This window comes from Podarcis liolepis, assembly GCF_965112155.1.
Source record: "Podarcis liolepis genome assembly, chromosome: 17".
Classification (NCBI taxonomy): Eukaryota; Metazoa; Chordata; class Lepidosauria; order Squamata; family Lacertidae; genus Podarcis; species Podarcis liolepis.
Genome location: NC_139571.1, coordinates 17,656,323 through 17,674,543, shown reverse-complemented (window position 1 = coordinate 17,674,543; position 18,221 = coordinate 17,656,323). Strand labels below are relative to the sequence as shown.

Here is an 18,221-nt window from a genome sequence, read left to right as displayed (position 1 = left end):
CATTAGCAAAGTGTTTCTAAAGGGCAGAATTTCTAAGCGCAAAAGCTGTAAGAGATATTCTTTTGTGCTGTGATGTACACTAATGATTGTTTAATAGTGATCAAAATAGACTATAAACTATTATACAGTAATTTTTTTTGTTTGAAACAAGATCATTATGAGTTATATTTTCGATAATTCTAAATATACACTATTGAGGCTTTAATAAATATTTTATTCAATCTAGAATGCAAATAATGAAATCACTAAACAGTCATCAACCATTAAATCTTTGAAATATGAAGTCCAGCGAAAAGAAGAACAGATGCGGGAACTACAGGAAAAGTAGGTTCACTTTGCTTCTCCATTGTGTCTGCTTCCCCCCAGTGGCAGAAATGTAATTACTTAACAGAATTTTGGATCAAGTAGAGACATTTTTCTGGAAGTGATATTTTCTATCCAGTTTCTTTTTTTCTTTATGATGCCTATTTCAAACTATTGCAGCAGTCCATGCTGATGACTTTAAAAGCAAAAGACAAAAACTGATGAGTTGTTAACTGACTATAATTTCTGTAGAGCAAAAAGAGTATCAACAGTCACATTTCAGATTGCAGAGCGGGCTTGCTTATCCCTTGATGTAAATCTAAATGATTGCCTCACCGTAGCTAAAAGCAATCTTTCAAATACAAATGCCTAAGGGCTTAAAGACAAGTCAAGGTTTAGATGCTTAAACAGGATTAAATCTCCAGTTTTACATCTGTAAAAGGTGCAAAAGGGCAGTTAGGCTTATTCATTTTTATGTTTGTTAACTCTGCAACCCTATTCCTGTTTACTCAGAAATACATCCCATTGTATTCAGTGGGGCTGACTCCCAGGTAAGTGTTTATTATAGGATTGCAGTTTTAACTCTGAAAAACATTAACTTTGAAAATCACATCTCATTTATTTTGCATACATAACACTGTATTTTAACTATGCTGGTTTATTCCAGAAGAGCATACTATAGATTTGTAGATTGATTATCTAGTCAAATATTAAAGTCACAGAAACACCTGCAAGTGAGTAAACCTGCTGCCTACTACTGTGTGATCTTGGAAATAAAAAATATTTTATTGATGTGGTTCCTTCACCTTTAAGACAGGAGTATCTTTAAAATACATTCATGGAATGCATATTTCATTGATTAATGCCTTAAGATGCAGCTAAAGAACCCAGCACCTCCATTTTTTTAGATTTTAGATAAGACTGTTCCCTACCATTATTTTATATAGTAAATACTGAATGCGCTTTGCTGGAGGTGATCTACTCGATTGCTCCCAGTACACTGTTAGGTGACCATTCAAATGTAAATTCTTTCTATCCTTTTTTATTATGCCATGGTTTTCTTGCTGATTTTATGTGACATGATATCAACAACAATGTATTCTGTATATTCAACATACTGATTTGATTTATTTGGATAAAATATTGTGTCCATAAGAAAACAGTTTCAAGTAATAAGGAAATAGGCATCCTGTTTGTCTCACATATCACCCAATCAGCAGTTTTTAAAATTCCTTTGCCACAGATTTGCTGTGGAAAAGTTTGCATTTCCTTCAGAGATGCTATGTGTGAAAGCAATGCTGTCTTTGAAATCAGCGTATTGATTTTCCACAGATATTACTCACAGACATATTTTAATTCCTTCCTTTTTATTGTTATGAAGCTTTCTACATCCTAAATAAAGGTGTACAATCATGCTGGGCAGTCCACATATTTGCACTTTTAAATTGATACTTTAGTAAATTACAATCTTCCTCTTCTTCACTTTGTCAGCCTACACCAAAATAATGCAATATTCTGCTTTCCCTTTGCTCATAATTGTATGCTCACCTTAGTATGATTAACTGTAGGAAGTACTGTGTATTTGCATTGCTGGCATAATAATGTTGTTCTTGCAATTCAGAAGTCCACAGAGTTTCAATTTATCCGTTGTATCTTTATATGTGTAGAAAAATGGAATGATTTTCAACTCCTTTGCACTGGCAAAATGTGCAAAGATTAGCACTCATCAGAGTCATACATTTTAATTATTCAAAATAAGCACACAGTAGTAATGTTTCCTAATTCTGTGAATATTGCATTCCTCCTTATTTGAAGGATTTCTCGAATGGAGAGAGACCTAAGTATGAAAAGGAATTTAATAGAAGATTGGAAGCTGCGCATGAAAGCAAATCAGGATAAAGAAAAAAGCTTTAATGAAAAACTACAAACTCTTGAAGAAAAGGTATGTCATGGTTTGTGTGTGTTTAATCCCCTTCCTCCAAAATGAGCATCACATACAAAAATCAAAATATCAACACCGTTGGTGAGGTTTTGTTTGTTTGTTTTTTAAAAAGTGTTGCATTTGTATCCACTTAGAAATGCTATCAGATTTCATTGATTAATTGCAGCAGTCGTGATAATTCCATTCATACATAGAGAGAGCACATTTGTGCTATCTAAACAGTGAAATAATTTAATGTGACAATGAAAGGTTTGCTGTGTACATATGGTATATAGTGAATCTGGCTTTTCTTGTGCTTGTTAATTTCAAAAGAATGCAGCTCAAATACCTGATATGTGAAATATATGTGTTTTTTCTATCTAACATCTAGCAGAAAGAAAAGATTACATTTCAATTAGCTTTATAATAACAGTGACATGTTATCCCTTTCACTGTTATATATTTAATGATTCCATTTTATGCTATTCTGCAAGTTGTTTTCTCCCTAAATATTTAATGCATTTTGCAGATGCTTAAAGGGACGAGAAGTGAAATTGCGCCTTCCTTACGCTATCTGCCCAGCACCCTTTTATTCCCAGCAAACAGGGCTCGCATGGAGGAACCCCTGAGGCTTCACACTGTACAACCTCAGAGCAGAAATAGTTTTTGAGGCGAGCCCTACTTTGATTCTCTTTAAAATCAGGCGCTGGCTGCGTTGCTCTGAAAGTAGCCTGCACCGGCAGCCATTAAGCACTTGTCAGTTCCAGAGAGAACTACTCTCTTGCCCTCCATGTCAGAGATAAGATGTCATTAAGAAATCATCAGCCAAAAAGAGGGGGGTTGGGGTGGAGAGGAAATCACACCAGGAAGGTGCAAAATGAATCCTTGATTTTGTTTCTGTTTTAGAAAATCAATGTTTTGAAGAGCTGTGATATTAAATCTTGCATGTTTTGATTTCGGGGAGAGAAAGTATCTGCATACCATAGATTGCATAGATCTTGAATACATTTCCTTTACAGTTGTTTGAGAAAGGCTGATCCAAACAAAATCTATAGGTGCTGGATACTAACAGAAGGGTTGTGTGGTTAATATTTGTTTCCATCAAAACCTGAAAGCACTAATTCTCCATGTAGCTATACTTTCTGCAAGCTTATATCTGTCTACTTGCTAAATGCTATGAATTTTGTAATCACTACGAACTTGGAGCTCTGTAGCCAGTTATGTGTGAATAAGTTCTATTGATTTCCATGGGATACAGTCCTTGCAGGAACAGCTGAAAGAGAGCTGCCGGCCTTTTCACCTAAACTGGCAAAAGAAATGTTTACAATGAAACGTAGTTGTTATTTTGGCAAAAGGTTTTAGGTTTCCCCTCGAAATGGTGCAAATGTTTCCCCTAATAACAGTTATTCTCTGGGTGTTACTTCAGGTAAAGTCATTGACGGAAGATTGTTCAAACAAAAAAACATCGATTGATTCACTAAAGCAAAGGCTTAATGTAGCTACAAAAGAAAAGGCACAATATGAGCAGATGAATCGCAAAGCTAAGGAGGAGCTGGACAAAAAGGTACATGGTTACAGATTGTTTTGGATTAAACACAGAATATTTAATTTCTACCTAACCTTTTTATGTACAGTGTTTATTACCAAAAGGAAAAGAGTGGTGAGGTCAGCAACTCTGCATTTTCACTCTACCCATCGCAGTATCTCTGTGGTTTTTATTCTCTTGGACTTGGAGCCTTTACAAGATATGAATGTAATGGCTAAATGCATATTTGAAGATGAATTAAATGAATCACAGTATGATGTTCTGTGATATTAGCCTAGGTAATGAAATTCAATATGCCCCTGTTTGTAGCACCCTAAAATGGGTTCAGCGGAGCTGCTTTTTTTCTGCGCAATTCAAGAAGCAAGGACTGAAACTTCTGGTTGGGGCAGTCAGGGAATATGGGAACATGCTCCTGTGGTGCCCACCATCATTATCCTTAGGTCAGGGATGAGAAACCTGTAGGGTCTGGTGTGGGAGGCACTGCTGCTCTCCTGGCTCCCAAACACAATGACAATAGTGGCAGATGGGCTTCCCAGCACCACACAGCGCCAAGTTCCCCATGCCTCCCCCCCCCCCCGGGAGAGCACCAACGACATGCAATGTTTGGAAGCTGGGGGAGAAGTGGACTCGTCAGGAATTACAGCTGTCCAACAACATATGAAGGCCCATAGGTTCCCCATCCCTGCTCTATGTAGAAAGCATATCTTTGGCTCTCCATTGGTTTTCTGTTCATGTTGTTCTTTTAGCTTAGGTAGAGACAGAGGTTTTAAGTGTTATTCCTGTTCCCACCTTAAAGGTAAAGGGACCCCTGATCATTAGGTTGAGTCGTGGCCGACTCTGGGGTTGCGGCGCTCATCTCGCTTTATTGGCCGAGGGAGCCGGCGTACAGCTTCCAGGTCATGTGGCCAGCATGACTAAGCCGCTTCTGGCGAACCAGAGCAGCACACGGAAACGGCGTTTGCCTTCCCGCCGGAGCGGTACCCATTTATCTACTTGCACTTTGACGTGCTTTCGAACTGCTAGGTTGGCAGGAGCAGGGACAGAGCAATGGGAGCTCACCCCGCCACAGGGATTCGAACCGCCAACCTGCTGATCGGCAAGTCCTAGGCTGTGCGGTTTAACCCACAGCGCCACCTGCGTCCCACCTTACTTATTACCTATTACCTATTACCTAGTTGGGCTGGCCCAAGGCGTTTTGGCACCTGTGGTGAACCGCACAATGACACTCCCTCACCAGGGGAGAATGGGTAAGGGAAGATGTATATCAGGAACGGGGGGGGGGGATAAAATTCTACATCTGGAGCAAGGATGGGAGGAGCAAAAGGTCGTTGCAGAGGTGGCATTGGGTGGGGCTTAAGAAGTCCACGGACCCAACCTCCAAGGAGTGGTAGCAGCAGCAGCAGCAGCAGCAGGGGGCAATGCATTCCATATCTGCTGCCTCTGTGGATCTTGCTGCCTCACCTTGTCTTATGGGTTGGTACCTAGGAAAAGAGGGAAAGAAAGATGGAATGAAGGCCATGTATGAACTCAAAGCTTACTCTTGCCTCCTACTGGGTCAAAAACCCTACATTTGTATTATGGGCAGGACTTACCCTGAGCCCATATTAGGACAGCGATGGTTTCATTGAGCCCAAGGCACTCGGTAGTAGAAAATCCACAACTGTGTGATACAGTCCAAAGGAAACAGCACTTAGGTTTAAGCCAGGTACGACACACCAATACATAGATCCTTTCTCTGAGTTTGTTTGACCCCAAACAGCTGAGGAAGAATGGTGGGGACATGGGAGAGGGTAGCAGGCTGCTCCGTTGGGAGAGAGTAATGTACAAAATCGTTGTAACCTAAAGCAAATCAAGCAAAGGTTCCTTTATAGATATATGACACTGGAAGAAGACAGCAATGAACATGGTAAAGGAAGCTGAATACAGTTTTTAACTTATGTTCTTGTTCTTGCTCTTGCTTCTAACTGTGCAGTATCCCAACTCCTCATGAAATCAGACAAGAACTAAGAATATCCCCACTCTAAGGGTGAAGGAACCAAGTTGTGGTCCTTACAGTGAATCTTCCTAGAAAGGGGACACAATGGACTTTGTGGACTCACTATGTATCCACAAAACTCGCAATCCCTCTCATGGCTTGATTGACTCACCTTAGGGTATTTTGCTCTTGAGTGAAAAGTATACCAGTATCATTTTCATGTGGCTTTATTTCAGGAGCTTAAACTCGCCAATCTGGAAGCTAAAATGGCTGAGGCGGAATGTGCCATGACAGAACTCGAAACCACTGCCTCTCAGCAACTTCATGGCTTGGCAAAGCAAAGTGAACAGGCACTCGAAGTACTGCAGAAAAAATTGATGATGTCCAATGACAAGGTGGAAGAGTTCGTTACCTTTGTGAAGGTTCGGTATTTTAAAAATTTGTCTTTTGGTTTAGTGACATGCCTTAGGTCAGCTTTCCCCAACCTAGTGCCCTCCAGATGTGCCCTCCAGTGCTTAGGGATCGCAGAAGTACTATTCCAACATCTGGAGGGCACTGGGTTGGGGAAGGCTGACCTACATCATACTAATTTAATGCAAATATTCCTGTGGACTCCAGACTTCAGGGTTTTCCAATTGTCCTTCTAGCAGAAGGTGAGACGGGCCAATGGTGACATCTCTCCCTCTGCACTTGGGGCATCCACTGTTGCCAGGACGAAGTTTTCTTCTGGCTCAGCATATCCCCAGCATCCAGATCAAGACCCCCCCCCCCCAGCCCCTGGGACCCTCCCTCAGATTGGTTTCCAGACTGCCATCCCACTTCTCTTCCCTATATATGTATATATTAAAAAACCACCCCTCCTCTTGTGAACAGAGATGGACAAAGCTGTTGTTTCATAACCTTTGGTGAGTGACTGTCCAATTTCTCCTGAGCACAAAGTGATGTCCAGACAGCACAACCAGACAGGAGATCTGTGAACAGGATGTCCACTGATTTTTTTTTTTTTTTTTTTTTTTTTTTTTTTTGCTAATTAGCAGCCCTATTAAGGGCGGGGTGTGTATGAAGGTTGAGGGGAGGGCTTGATTTGGAAGGTGTTGTTTAATCCTTTTCTCCCAGGCAGTTTCTCCAAGGTAAATTGCCTCCTGCTAAAAAGCAGTTGTTAGCTGTGCAGGGCAGAAAAAGACATGTGCAGATGCTGTCCCCCCCCCCCACGCAGAACTAATAGCAACAGCAGTATCTATGAAGGTGGGACACAGTGAAGTAAGATAAATGTCATAGGGCTTCTTTTGCTTTGACTTAACCTGTTATGAATCTGGAATAGAACATCCTGTTTTCTCTATCAACATTTTAAATTTAATTTAATAGACCTTTCCAAATAAATGCCATCTCCAAAATATCATAGTTATGTATCCTCCCTCTGTTGAATAGAAGATCACTGCCAAGTTGTCAAGAGCAAAGGTAGCTAAAAAGAAATTGCCAGCAGGAGTGAAATTAATAAAGACTAAATGAAATTAACTTGCTTGCTGACAACCTAACAAGCTAATTACTACTTTGGATAGTCAGTAATAAACACAGTCAAGCACACGGCACCTAAAAACAGCTGAGTAGCTTTCAGAGGAAGAAGAGGAAGCACGCTATCTCAAAAGATGTGTCGCTGCATGTATTAAAATGGTCAGGGCACAGTTCTCGTCTGCTAAGCACACCTAGAACTGATGGATTTCATCGGAACTTAAGCACATTTTGCTGTGCTTTGGACTGCGACTGCACAAAATGCAACGGAATGAGCTTATAGTGACAGGACTTTTCTAGCTGAGCACAATTTGTGAGAAGTAGACCAAACAAGATCAGGGGAGCATTGCTCCAAAGTTACCATGTCAGAGAAAACACTAATTTTGAAAGTCAAGGACCTCACCACATGAATATATTGATCCCTTCAAACTGAACACACAGAAATCAACTCCAAGGTCCTGCTCTACATAATAAAATGGTTAGGGAGCTTGCTTCAAACAGCATCCCCAGGTCACCTTTCCCATACTTCATCTTGCCTCTGGCATCTTCCCCGTAGTATTTTGTATTATCCACTATGTGTGTTTAGGAATGTACCAGTGCCAGAATATCTGTTACTCCTCAACACTGCTTTCTAGTTTTGCATACTTCTCACAATCTGTATTTTTGGGCATTTCATATCTGTTTACATTTTTAACACGGCACTCATGCATAAACATACTTGCTAACTTAGTATAACAATGCATGCAGCTGGTGAACTAGATTTTCACCAGTAGTGCCCGGAAGCTTGCAACCATGATACAGGTGTTTAATCTTTAAGGGGCCACAAGACTCATTGCTTTTCATGTTGCTCTTCTACATTGTATGCATATCTCCTGAGTGATAGCTCAGTTGGTAGATAATGAGACTCTTAATCTCAGGGCTGTGGGCGAAAGATTCCTGCATTACAGGGGCTTGGACTAGATGATCCACGTGGTCCCTTCCAACTCATATGATACTGTGATCTTCCAGGCCAGTGCCAGCTGCAAGTAGTCATGTGCAGCACTGGTGCAGATCCTCTCTACACTATTCAGATACTGAGCTCTGCTGCATGTTACTTTAGCAGTATAGAGAATGTTGTAGCATAGGGTTGCCATATTGAAATGCCAATTGAAATGGCGAAATTTGCATCCGGAGGGAAATATGGAAATATGGAACCCTATTGTAACATAGAATGCTCTTGTTCAAGGTTCTAGCCTTGCACAACCCTTTTCCCAGGGTTGTTCTATTACAAACAAGGCTTGCATCTTTCTCTCAATCTTGGCACAAAAAATTAACAGCCAGTCAGCATTCCATACGTACCAAGCCTGCTGAATCCTAACTAAGCTGTTTTTGTGCCTTTTCATCCTTTCGTTTCCCCTCGCTTCCTACAGATTTTTTAAAATTTTATTTCTGCAGATATGTTCCTGCCTTCCATTTGTGTAGTGTCATTTTGCCTACATACAAAGCCACCCTCATAGAATGAGTTTTCTATTAGTATATAGCAGGGGTAGGCAAAGGGTCGATTGGGATCTACTGGGATATCTTCAGGTGATTTGAGGTTGATCATCTGGGATTTCTGGCTCCCATTTGTTTAACAATGGCAACATGTCAAATGACTTCCCAACGCCTTAGATTATACCCTTGAAATGCTGTTATATGGTTACACCATTACATGGTTAACCATTGCAAGGAATCAGCAGCTTCACACATTTTTGTCATTTCTGAGGTCTGCCTTTTTCTACATATTTGTGCTGTGACAATCTTAAAACGTACACAGTTACAAACCTCATAATAAACAAAACCCAGGTCAATATGCATTTGATAGAATAATTTTGTTGAAAACTGTTAATCTATTGTGCCTGGCAGATAAATTGCAAGAAAACAAAGATGTGGTCTGGAAATCAGATATTGATGATGAGCAGAGCAGCCATTATTGACTTGAATTCACCTGGTTGCTAAATATTTATGCAAGGAGAGTCCTCTGAAACCCATTTTTAAGCACAGTGTGTTACCGAAAAATAACAGCTGAGATTCTTCCTCGGGTATCAGTAGCACTATATACTGCACATAAAAACTACTTCTTAAACATTTCCCACTAAAACCACACATAGGGAAATTAAGTTAGCACAATGAGGCAGTACCTTTGCCCCTCCCCCTGGCACCACCTCCTTCTTTGAAGTATACTCTGTGCCATCTCTACCCTCTCCCTCTAGGAAACTGCCAATTTTTCTTCTATTCTCGCCCTGCTCTTCCCTTTTCCACTTTGATATGTCTCTCCCTCCTGTATCGGCCCTTATTATGAGACGGCTGTATCTTCAAGTGAATGACAGAGACCCTTTTCACACATTCTGCATTTGAAGTGTACACCAGACATACGAACGTACCTTGGCTTTTGACCTTCAGCACTGGGCTGCATCAGTACAAAACACGGTACCATTTCTCGGTTTGATCGTAATTTGCATTATGCCTTTACTTTGCATTATAGATCTTGCTCACTGTAGACACTGCTGCCCTTTTCTCTGCTACAACGCGCTCAGTTCAGCCGCCCGTCACCCCAATCCTACAGATAAGAGTATGTGTCCCCAGGTTATTGGCCAAGCAGCTGTCCATACTGCTTTCACCTTTTCTCTCTCTTCATTTGAGTGATCTGATCCGTTTGTTCACGGTACTGTCAACCCCCAAAGCCTTCAGCCTTGAGTTACTTTCAGCCATCATATTTATCTACAGGAAACTTGGATTCTTGTCAGCTATGTCTGCACCAGTAGATACATTTGGGAGATTTTGAACTTGAGGGGGAATACTGGAGAATATGGAATGTGCGAAAGGCTTTCTTTAAAAAAATGAAAACTTGATAGTAATTTCAATCAAATATCTCCTTTAAGGATGTGGGATGTTTTCATCTACATGTTGATATCAGTTTTGGTATTTATAGTAGAAGTTAAATGTAACATATTTATATTGTATGATTGGTGGAAATAAAGCAGCTTTTGTAACATTTTACAAGTGGAGGGCTTCGTATTGGTATTTGATATCAGCAGATACTGCAGAAATGCCCCAAATACTTGACCATTTAATTAACAACAAGCTGAATTTTTCATACTTTATAGATCTTGATTTAATTATTGCTCTGGGACTACATTCATGTGATCTGAAATATGTCTACTCAGAGTAAACTCCACTGAGTTCAGTGGGACCTATTTCCAGGAAAAATGTTTAGGATCAGAGCCCTAGAACTATGTGAGTAATATACTGGTTAAATAGGATGTAGCCTGATGATAACTAAGATTTCCTGGCTTCTCTTCTGTGTCTGGAAAGATGTTATAATACAATTTTGGTTAGAAGCACCATTCCTTTTATAAGGCTTTTGGTCATAGGAAACAAGCTTAATGTTGGAGCAGCTTGAAAGCAAAGACTGAACTTTTTGGCCCATTTTAGCTCAATCTTACAGTTGTAATTTTAGTTCAGATTAGGAAAAAATTCCAGTACGATGCATTTGCACCATTGTCACCAGGCAGTGAGTTTGCCAGTCTGTGAACATCCATAATATGTGTGATAACAAAATAAATCAGAATACAGTGGTACCTTGGGTTACATACGCTTCAGGTTACAGACTCCGCTAACCCAGAAATAGTGCTTCAGGTTAAGAACTTTGCTTCAGGATGAGAACAGAAATTGTGCTCCGGTGGTGTCTCAGCAGCGGGAGGCCCCATTAGCTAAAATGGTGCTTCAGGTTAAGAACAGTTTCAAGTTAAGTATGGACCTCCGGAACGAATTAAGTACTTAACCCGAAGTACCACTGTAGTTTTTAATTTAAACACTTTCATATGTGCTAGAACAGCCTTCCCCACACTGCTGTCCATAGTGCTATAGTTCAAACATGTGAAGGTCAACAGGCTGGCTTCTTTAGAAGACTACCACAAGTGGCTCATGGGAGCATTTTCACGACGCCTCTGGAAAATCTTGATGTATATGATTCGCTGACTATTTTCTATTCACCAGGCTTCCGTTTGGTGGCAGGTCAGGCGCCGATGCTTGTATTAAGAAACAGCCACAGTTGATGGTTCTGAGAAGAAATTGGTGATTAGATTAATTCTCCATCAGGATTACTCTTCAGATGGGATTTAGGCAAATTGAATCAGAAGCCTGGATGGTGACAGTGAATATCTATTAGAGTGCAAGGGGAAAATAATAGGCTATCTGGATTTTAATGAATGAAGTGAATATCTGAATTCTCGCTGTTTCGCGTTAGCATATGGTAAGAAATACGTACAGTACACCAGGAGCTATAATGTAGATGCTGGACAGACTCTGTATTGCTCCAGATGAAAAATTGAAAACTTCTGCTGTGCTGGAAATTAGGCTCCATTTATGATTTGGACACAGATAGCACATTTCCTTGGGGGTTTCAATATTACAGTATAAAAACTGTGTCTGGATACTACTGTATTTATAATCTTTGAAAATCTTTCAGCCTATGTTGAAATTTAGAATATATATATATATATATATATGCAGGTTTTGGTGTCTTCGGGTGTCTTCCCGTGTAAGAGTTGGGGTGTCTAGGCGACGTTTCGACGAGGTCTCACTCGTCATCTTCAGGCTGGTGCTTTCGGCTTCTTGTTACTGGAACAGAGCAGGATCTCAGTGTTTGAGTTTCTATAAATACTGTTGAGGGGGTGTGGTATATAGCCTCCAACGTTCTGGGCAGAGGGGAAGTTCCCAGGTTAGTGTGTCTTTTCTTCTTTTGTTCCTTAATTACTTGAGGGATATCTTGAGTGATTTCTTGAGTGATATTCTGAGTACCACTTAGGTGGGTCATTAAGTGTGGATTAGTTGCTAAAGCTTTCGTGTCTTGACCTCTTGAGCTTGTGAAGAGTTTTTCTGAGAAGATGGCTGTACTGCACTTAGTTGTGCTCTGGCTTGGCTTCGTGTATAGGGGCGAGCTGTGGTTTTGTGCCCTGTGCCAGCCAGATCTGTGTAGGGATTGCAGAGGGGTGCAGCATCCGGAGGTGCCACTATGGTTTGGCTACTGGATGGAGTCTGTAATTTATCTGTGGAGATAGAGAAACACCCCCACAACATGAACAAGCGTGACGACACGTCCCGCCTGCCAGACATCTGGAAATTAGCCCTCCCCACAAAAACCGACACCAGAACCAGAGGCACACAGAACGCCATCACCAATCAACCACACCAGACCCAAACCCAGACCCTCTCCACAGATAAATTACAGACTCCATCCAGTAGCCAAACCATAGTGGCACCTCCGGATGCTGCACCCCTCTGCAATCCCTACACAGATCTGGCTGGCACAGGGCACAAAACCACAGCTCGCCCCTACACACGAAGCCAAGCCAGAGCACAACTAAGTGCAGTACAGCCATCTTCTCAGAAAAACTCTTCACAAGCTCAAGAGGTCAAGACACGAAAGCTTTAGCAACTAATCCACACTTAATGACCCACCTAAGTGGTACTCAGAATATCACTCAAGAAATCACTCAAGATATCCCTCAAGTAATTAAGGAACAAAAGAAGAAAAGACACACTAACCTGGGAACTTCCCCTCTGCCCAGAACGTTGGAGGCTATATACCACACCCCCTCAACAGTATTTATAGAAACTCAAACACTGAGATCCTGCTCTGTTCCAGTAACAAGAAGCCGAAAGCACCAGCCTGAAGATGACGAGTGAGACCTCGTCGAAACGTCGCCTAGACACCCCAACTCTTACACGGGAAGACACCCGAAGACACCAAAACCTGCATTCCTGTACCCGTGAAAATCTACGAAAGCAAATATATATATATATATATATATATATATATATATATATATATATATGGCAGCCAAATGGCAGTGGGCAGCATCTTTCCAGCAGCTGCTCATATAATTCTGAAAAGGCAAGTGTCTATAGACCTGATTCACATAACTAATATAGAAGCACATTTCGTTTTAAAGAGTTGCTGCAGTACAGCAACGTAGTGTGCTGATCCAGAGCTGGCATAGGGAAACTATTTGTTCTTGCTCTTGAAATGCCTTTTGGGTACAATCACATAGTTATTTCCATACAGTATATGATAGATGTTCAAGATTGTTTTGGCAAGAAGAAGAGAAGAAGAAGTGTTTGGATTTGATATCCCGCTTTATCACTACCCGAAGGAGTCTCAAAGCGGCTAACATTCTCCTTTCCCTTCCTCCCCCACAACAAACACTCTGTGAGGTGAGTGGGGCTGAGAGACTTCAGAGAGGTCACCCAGCAGCTGCATGTGGAGGAGCAGGGACGCGAACCCCGTTTACCAGATTACGAGTCCACCGCTCTTAACCACTACACCACACTGGCCCTCTCAAGAGGGCAAGCACATAGAACCTGCATGGTACGTGCAACCAATTCTATTTTGGCAAAAGAAAATAGGGAAATCTCTTCAAGGAGATGCTTTTTTCTGCTGATTGTGAAGACAGAGACTGTGCTATACTGTGAAGTTCAGGTCTACTAAATCACCACCATATCTAAATATTGAACACAAAAATGAGAGTTTTTTCTTGCTAAGAAGAAGAAAGCTTACTAATATTGAGTCAAGCCATTGGTCCATCTAGTTTGGTATTATCAATCTTCAACACCAGCCAATGTCCAATGATCAGACATGATGTGTCAAGGGGCTGTCAGGAGAATGCAGGTCATCCACAGGTCAGGAAAATGACTGGGCAGGGGGGGATGTATGATACTGGATCCATAACCTAAAGGGGGATCCCCATAAGTGGTCTTGAGAGGGGCATCACAAGGCACTGGCCCAAACTCAGGATTTTGAAATTTTCTTATGGGTCAACGTGGCTTCCTTTAATTTTTGAATCTTTTTTTTTTCTGGCTCTCAGGGATGACAAAACATAATTTGGTCAACATTTCCAGAACTACAGATAGCATATATAACATTTTAAAAATGTATCCATGGGCTTTGTGATAAGATTTCTTATTTTACCCAGTGGTATAGTTCAGCAATCTTATGTTACTGGGTATGTCCAAAATGTGGTGAATTCTGACAATACCAGCTGAATTTTGTGAAATCTTGACGCTAGTTATTTACTTCTTGGTTTTTCGGGAATACCCATGCTAATCCCGACAGAAAGATATAGGTAACTACCAGCATTAAGCATTAGATCTCTAGTCCTAGTCATTCAATTTCCCCCCACCCTGTGATTACCAACATGTGAGGGAGAGATTAGGGACAGTGGCTCCTCCCACACTTTTCCATTGGTGTCCCTGCAACACACACACCCCTCTTCTGCAGCCTGCTCTACCCAGGTGAGCTCCCTGCACAGTTAAGAACCCTGGAAGATCAGGGGGGAAACCACAGTTTTAATTCTTGAACTTCTTGCATGTTCTGTTGCTGATTTGGTAATCTTTCTGTTTTTTTGAAATTGTAAATCACCCTGAATATTATTATTATTCAGGAAGACGGCCAAGACATTTTTTAAAAAACAGTATTTTCATGTTTCTGAATATTATGCTCCTGAAGCTCTGGAACTGAGTAGTGTAAGGCTTAAGCATGCTTCAGTTTAAAGCACCCGGAACCATTTGCAAAACTGGATTAGGCTTTACCAGCTGCACTGGCTCCCGGTGGAGTACAGGGTCAGGTTTAAGGTGCTGGTTTTGACCTTTAAAGCCTTAATGCGGCCTAGGACCCACACACCTACGGGACCTATGGGACCGCCTCTCCTGGTATCCTGGTATTTAGGACCTTAAGGTCCATAAATAACAACACTTCGGAGGTCCCAAGCTTCAAGGAGGTTAGATTGGTCTCAACTAGGGCCAGGGCCTTTTCAGCACTGGCCCCGACTTGGTGGAACGCTCTTTCACAAGAGACCAGGGCCTTTCGGGATTTGACATCTTTCCGCAGGGCCTGCAAGACAGAGCTGTTGTACCTGGCCTTCGGCTTAGACTCACTCTGACCCCTTATATGGGATTTGGCATATAAATTTTACTTTGGCTTTTTTGCTGGCCCATGTAGGACCAGCATGGATATCTGGCTCGGGTGAATATCTGATGTTTCCTCCCTTTATGGTCTTGATTTATGGGCTACTACTAAAATGAGGCTGCATTTTAAGCCGTATTATAAGCCGTATTTTAATTAACTTTTTTTCTATTACGTTTTATTGTAATTTAGATTTGGTGTTAGCCGCCCTGAGCCCGGCCCTGGCCGGGGAGGGCGGGATATAAATAAAAAAAATATTTATTTATTCATTTATTTTCACATATTTTTGTTGAGTCTTTAATTTTATGTCTTACTAAGATCGCAAAACCTTTGCCATTCAACTGTAACCTGGCGGGGGATAGTATACTAGCTATACAAATACTCCGCTGCTTGTGGTATCAACAGTTTTAGTGCTGTTCTCCAAGTACTGAACCAGACTAGTGGTTCTTAATTTATTATTTGCCAGTAGATCAAAGCTCGGACTGACAAAGCTGAACAAAAATGTTAGTGGACTTTAGCTAATGCTCAAAATGTATTTTCTGAGAGAATATCAAATAAGGTCAGTAAAAGTGTGACCTTTATTTCTAGGTCTTTGAGGACATTGAAAATTCCTGGGAGCTGAAATGCTTTAAGGAAAGTTTCATGGATACTGTCTACAGTAGAAATATGCTCAAAAATCTAAATGTAGAGGTTTTCAGTTAGATGCTAGAGTTTGAGAGGTACTGCTTTGTTTACCAGTGAAATGCATAACTGTAGATTCCTGGTACTTACACCAGGCCTGACCAAACCAAAGGCTCCACATTTCCTGCCAACCAGAGGGTTCTTGTCCTCTAACCTTCTCTTCTGGATTTAAGAAGAACTCTGAGATCTGAGGGTACACAGCCTCGGGCCAAGGTCCCAGCCTCAGTTTGAGTTCCAATTTCAAGCCCTGGTGTCCCTTTGGGATCCTCATTACAGGTTTTTTTTGGGGGGGGATAGAAATTGAAATATGCAGGCTATACCCTTAACATGCCCCTATATCCACAAAATGATATCCTCTCATTTATCAATGCATGCATGAGCAAAAAAATAAATCAAAGATGTTTCATCCAGACCCATAAGTGTCTCAGAGACAAGAGACTATGTTAAAATAAATGAAGAGTTTTCCATTAGTTTTCCATGAATTCGTCAGAACACTGCCTTGCTCTTTCCGTTTGCTGATTTCCGTTTTCTGCTGTCTTTTGTCTTCTTCAGCCCATAGTGAACTGCTGACAAACTAAAAATATCAAAGAAATAAGCTGTTCTCAAGACGTAGTAGGAAAATTACCATAGGAGTAGTCTTTTGTAACTATTGATTTCAGATTACCCAAATCTCAGATTGTGAAATGAGTAAAGGGAAATAAGAAATGGATTTTCAGAATTAGAGAAATCTCTTTAGATATGTTTCAAATACGTTTACAACTCCTCCCTGAAGAACATGTTTTGAATAAACCAAAGGCTTGAAATTAGAGTGCTTTACTCAGCACACCAGTAACCATGCTTCATAATACTGTAATCAATTTTATATGTGGTTCCATGCTTTGTACAAGGGAGGCATTCATTCAGTTTTTCTGTACACATACATTATTAGGGAAGAAAATGTACTGAGCAAAAAAGCCCGTTAGTCTGTGTTCTAAACTCCACGGTTCAAATCAATGGTGGTTTGGCAACTGGGTCCTTCCCTGGGGCTCACACTCCTTCCCTCTTTCCCTTGTGTTTGGGTTTCCTCTTCCACTTCCTGATTTTTGCTACCCATATTTTGCTGCCGCATCTGAGCTGGCAAATTGTAAGTTTGTAAACTCGTTTCAAAATCATTATTTGAAGACACTGTGCTAATTCTACTTTGCCAATGTAGATGTCATGGCAAGCTATGACTGGCGAAAACATAAGACATGGAAATGGGAGGTAATGAGCCAATGGACGCTCCCAATCACCAAACTCTGATTTGGCACCCAAGTGGAGAACTTCATTGATCAATCCTTGTTTGTTTCATACTCCTAAGGTCAATCCTAAGGTCAGTGAGCAAATAGCACCATCCTAACTTTGTATAGCTTACAAATTTTGTGTACGACTCATATTCTACATGTCACATCTTAGAATAAGATAATCTGCATGGTCACTCATTTTAGTGGCTAACAGTATAGCCAGGGATTCTCTGTTGCTCTTTTATGAAACCACTGGGAAATGAAGCCAAAGGGATGGGTGCCTATGAGGTTCCCCCCCCCCAAAAAAATGTCCAGTTTGGTTCTTTTCAATAATAATTAAAAATGTCTGTAGAATGACCACCTACTACGTGTGGCAGGAAATAAAAATTAGTGTAGTTCTCTTGAGTTTTCCAGCTTCAGGCTGAGTTCCCATCTTCTCTCCCTCTATCCCAAGAGTGACATTTAGAATGAGTGTCACCCCCTCCCTTATTATAGACCGCAAACAATTATTATCATCTTACTTCTGGCTGGCTCACAGCATCCATAAATAAAGTGATTACTGTTATAAACAGTGCTAAGTGTATGCATGTCAAAAGCTCTTGCTATTATTTATTTTTATTTTGCAACTAGTGCTCTGTTGAAATTGGACCATCCAGCAGAGAAGAACCAATCTGAAAAGGTCCTAGGAAACTTGCCTCAAAGGGCACCTTCCATTTGGCTCTTGAAGGCAGTAGAGAACACAACTGCTGATGGCCAGAGTGGCAATACAGATGTTTTCAGTGGTATTCTCCTTAATGTTACTCAGAGCAGACCCACTGAAATTAATGAGCATGGCTAATTTGCATCAGTTAATGCCAATGGGTTTACTCTGAGCAATACGTAATGAAACACCATCCTTTATGACACATTAAACATGAATGCCTGCAGGAACAAAGATTTGGAACTTGGTTACTCTTTCACCCTTTATTCCAAATCCCTCTGTGTACCCTGAAATATGAAATGGTGCATTTCAGTGGTGTTCCATCCTGTGGGTTCTGTAA

The 18,221-nt window shown here is 41.0% G+C and overlaps 1 protein-coding gene across 4 annotated transcripts in view; it reads left to right on the top strand.

The window, feature by feature from the left end:
• CNTLN (centlein) overlaps positions 1–18,221 on the top strand; it is a 168,234-nt gene that overhangs the window by 132,640 nt on the left and 17,373 nt on the right. For all 4 annotated transcript variants that reach the window (XR_014520625.1, XM_083482218.1, XM_083482217.1 and 1 more), the window contains 4 exons: positions 227–324; positions 2,119–2,245; positions 3,651–3,788; positions 5,982–6,167. Coding sequence is in view for 3 of the 4 variants with exons in the window: in XM_083482218.1 (XP_083338344.1) it covers positions 227–324; positions 2,119–2,245; positions 3,651–3,788; positions 5,982–6,167 (549 nt within the window). In the remaining variant the exon portion in view is untranslated. The remainder of the gene's footprint in view (positions 1–226; positions 325–2,118; positions 2,246–3,650; positions 3,789–5,981; positions 6,168–18,221) is intronic.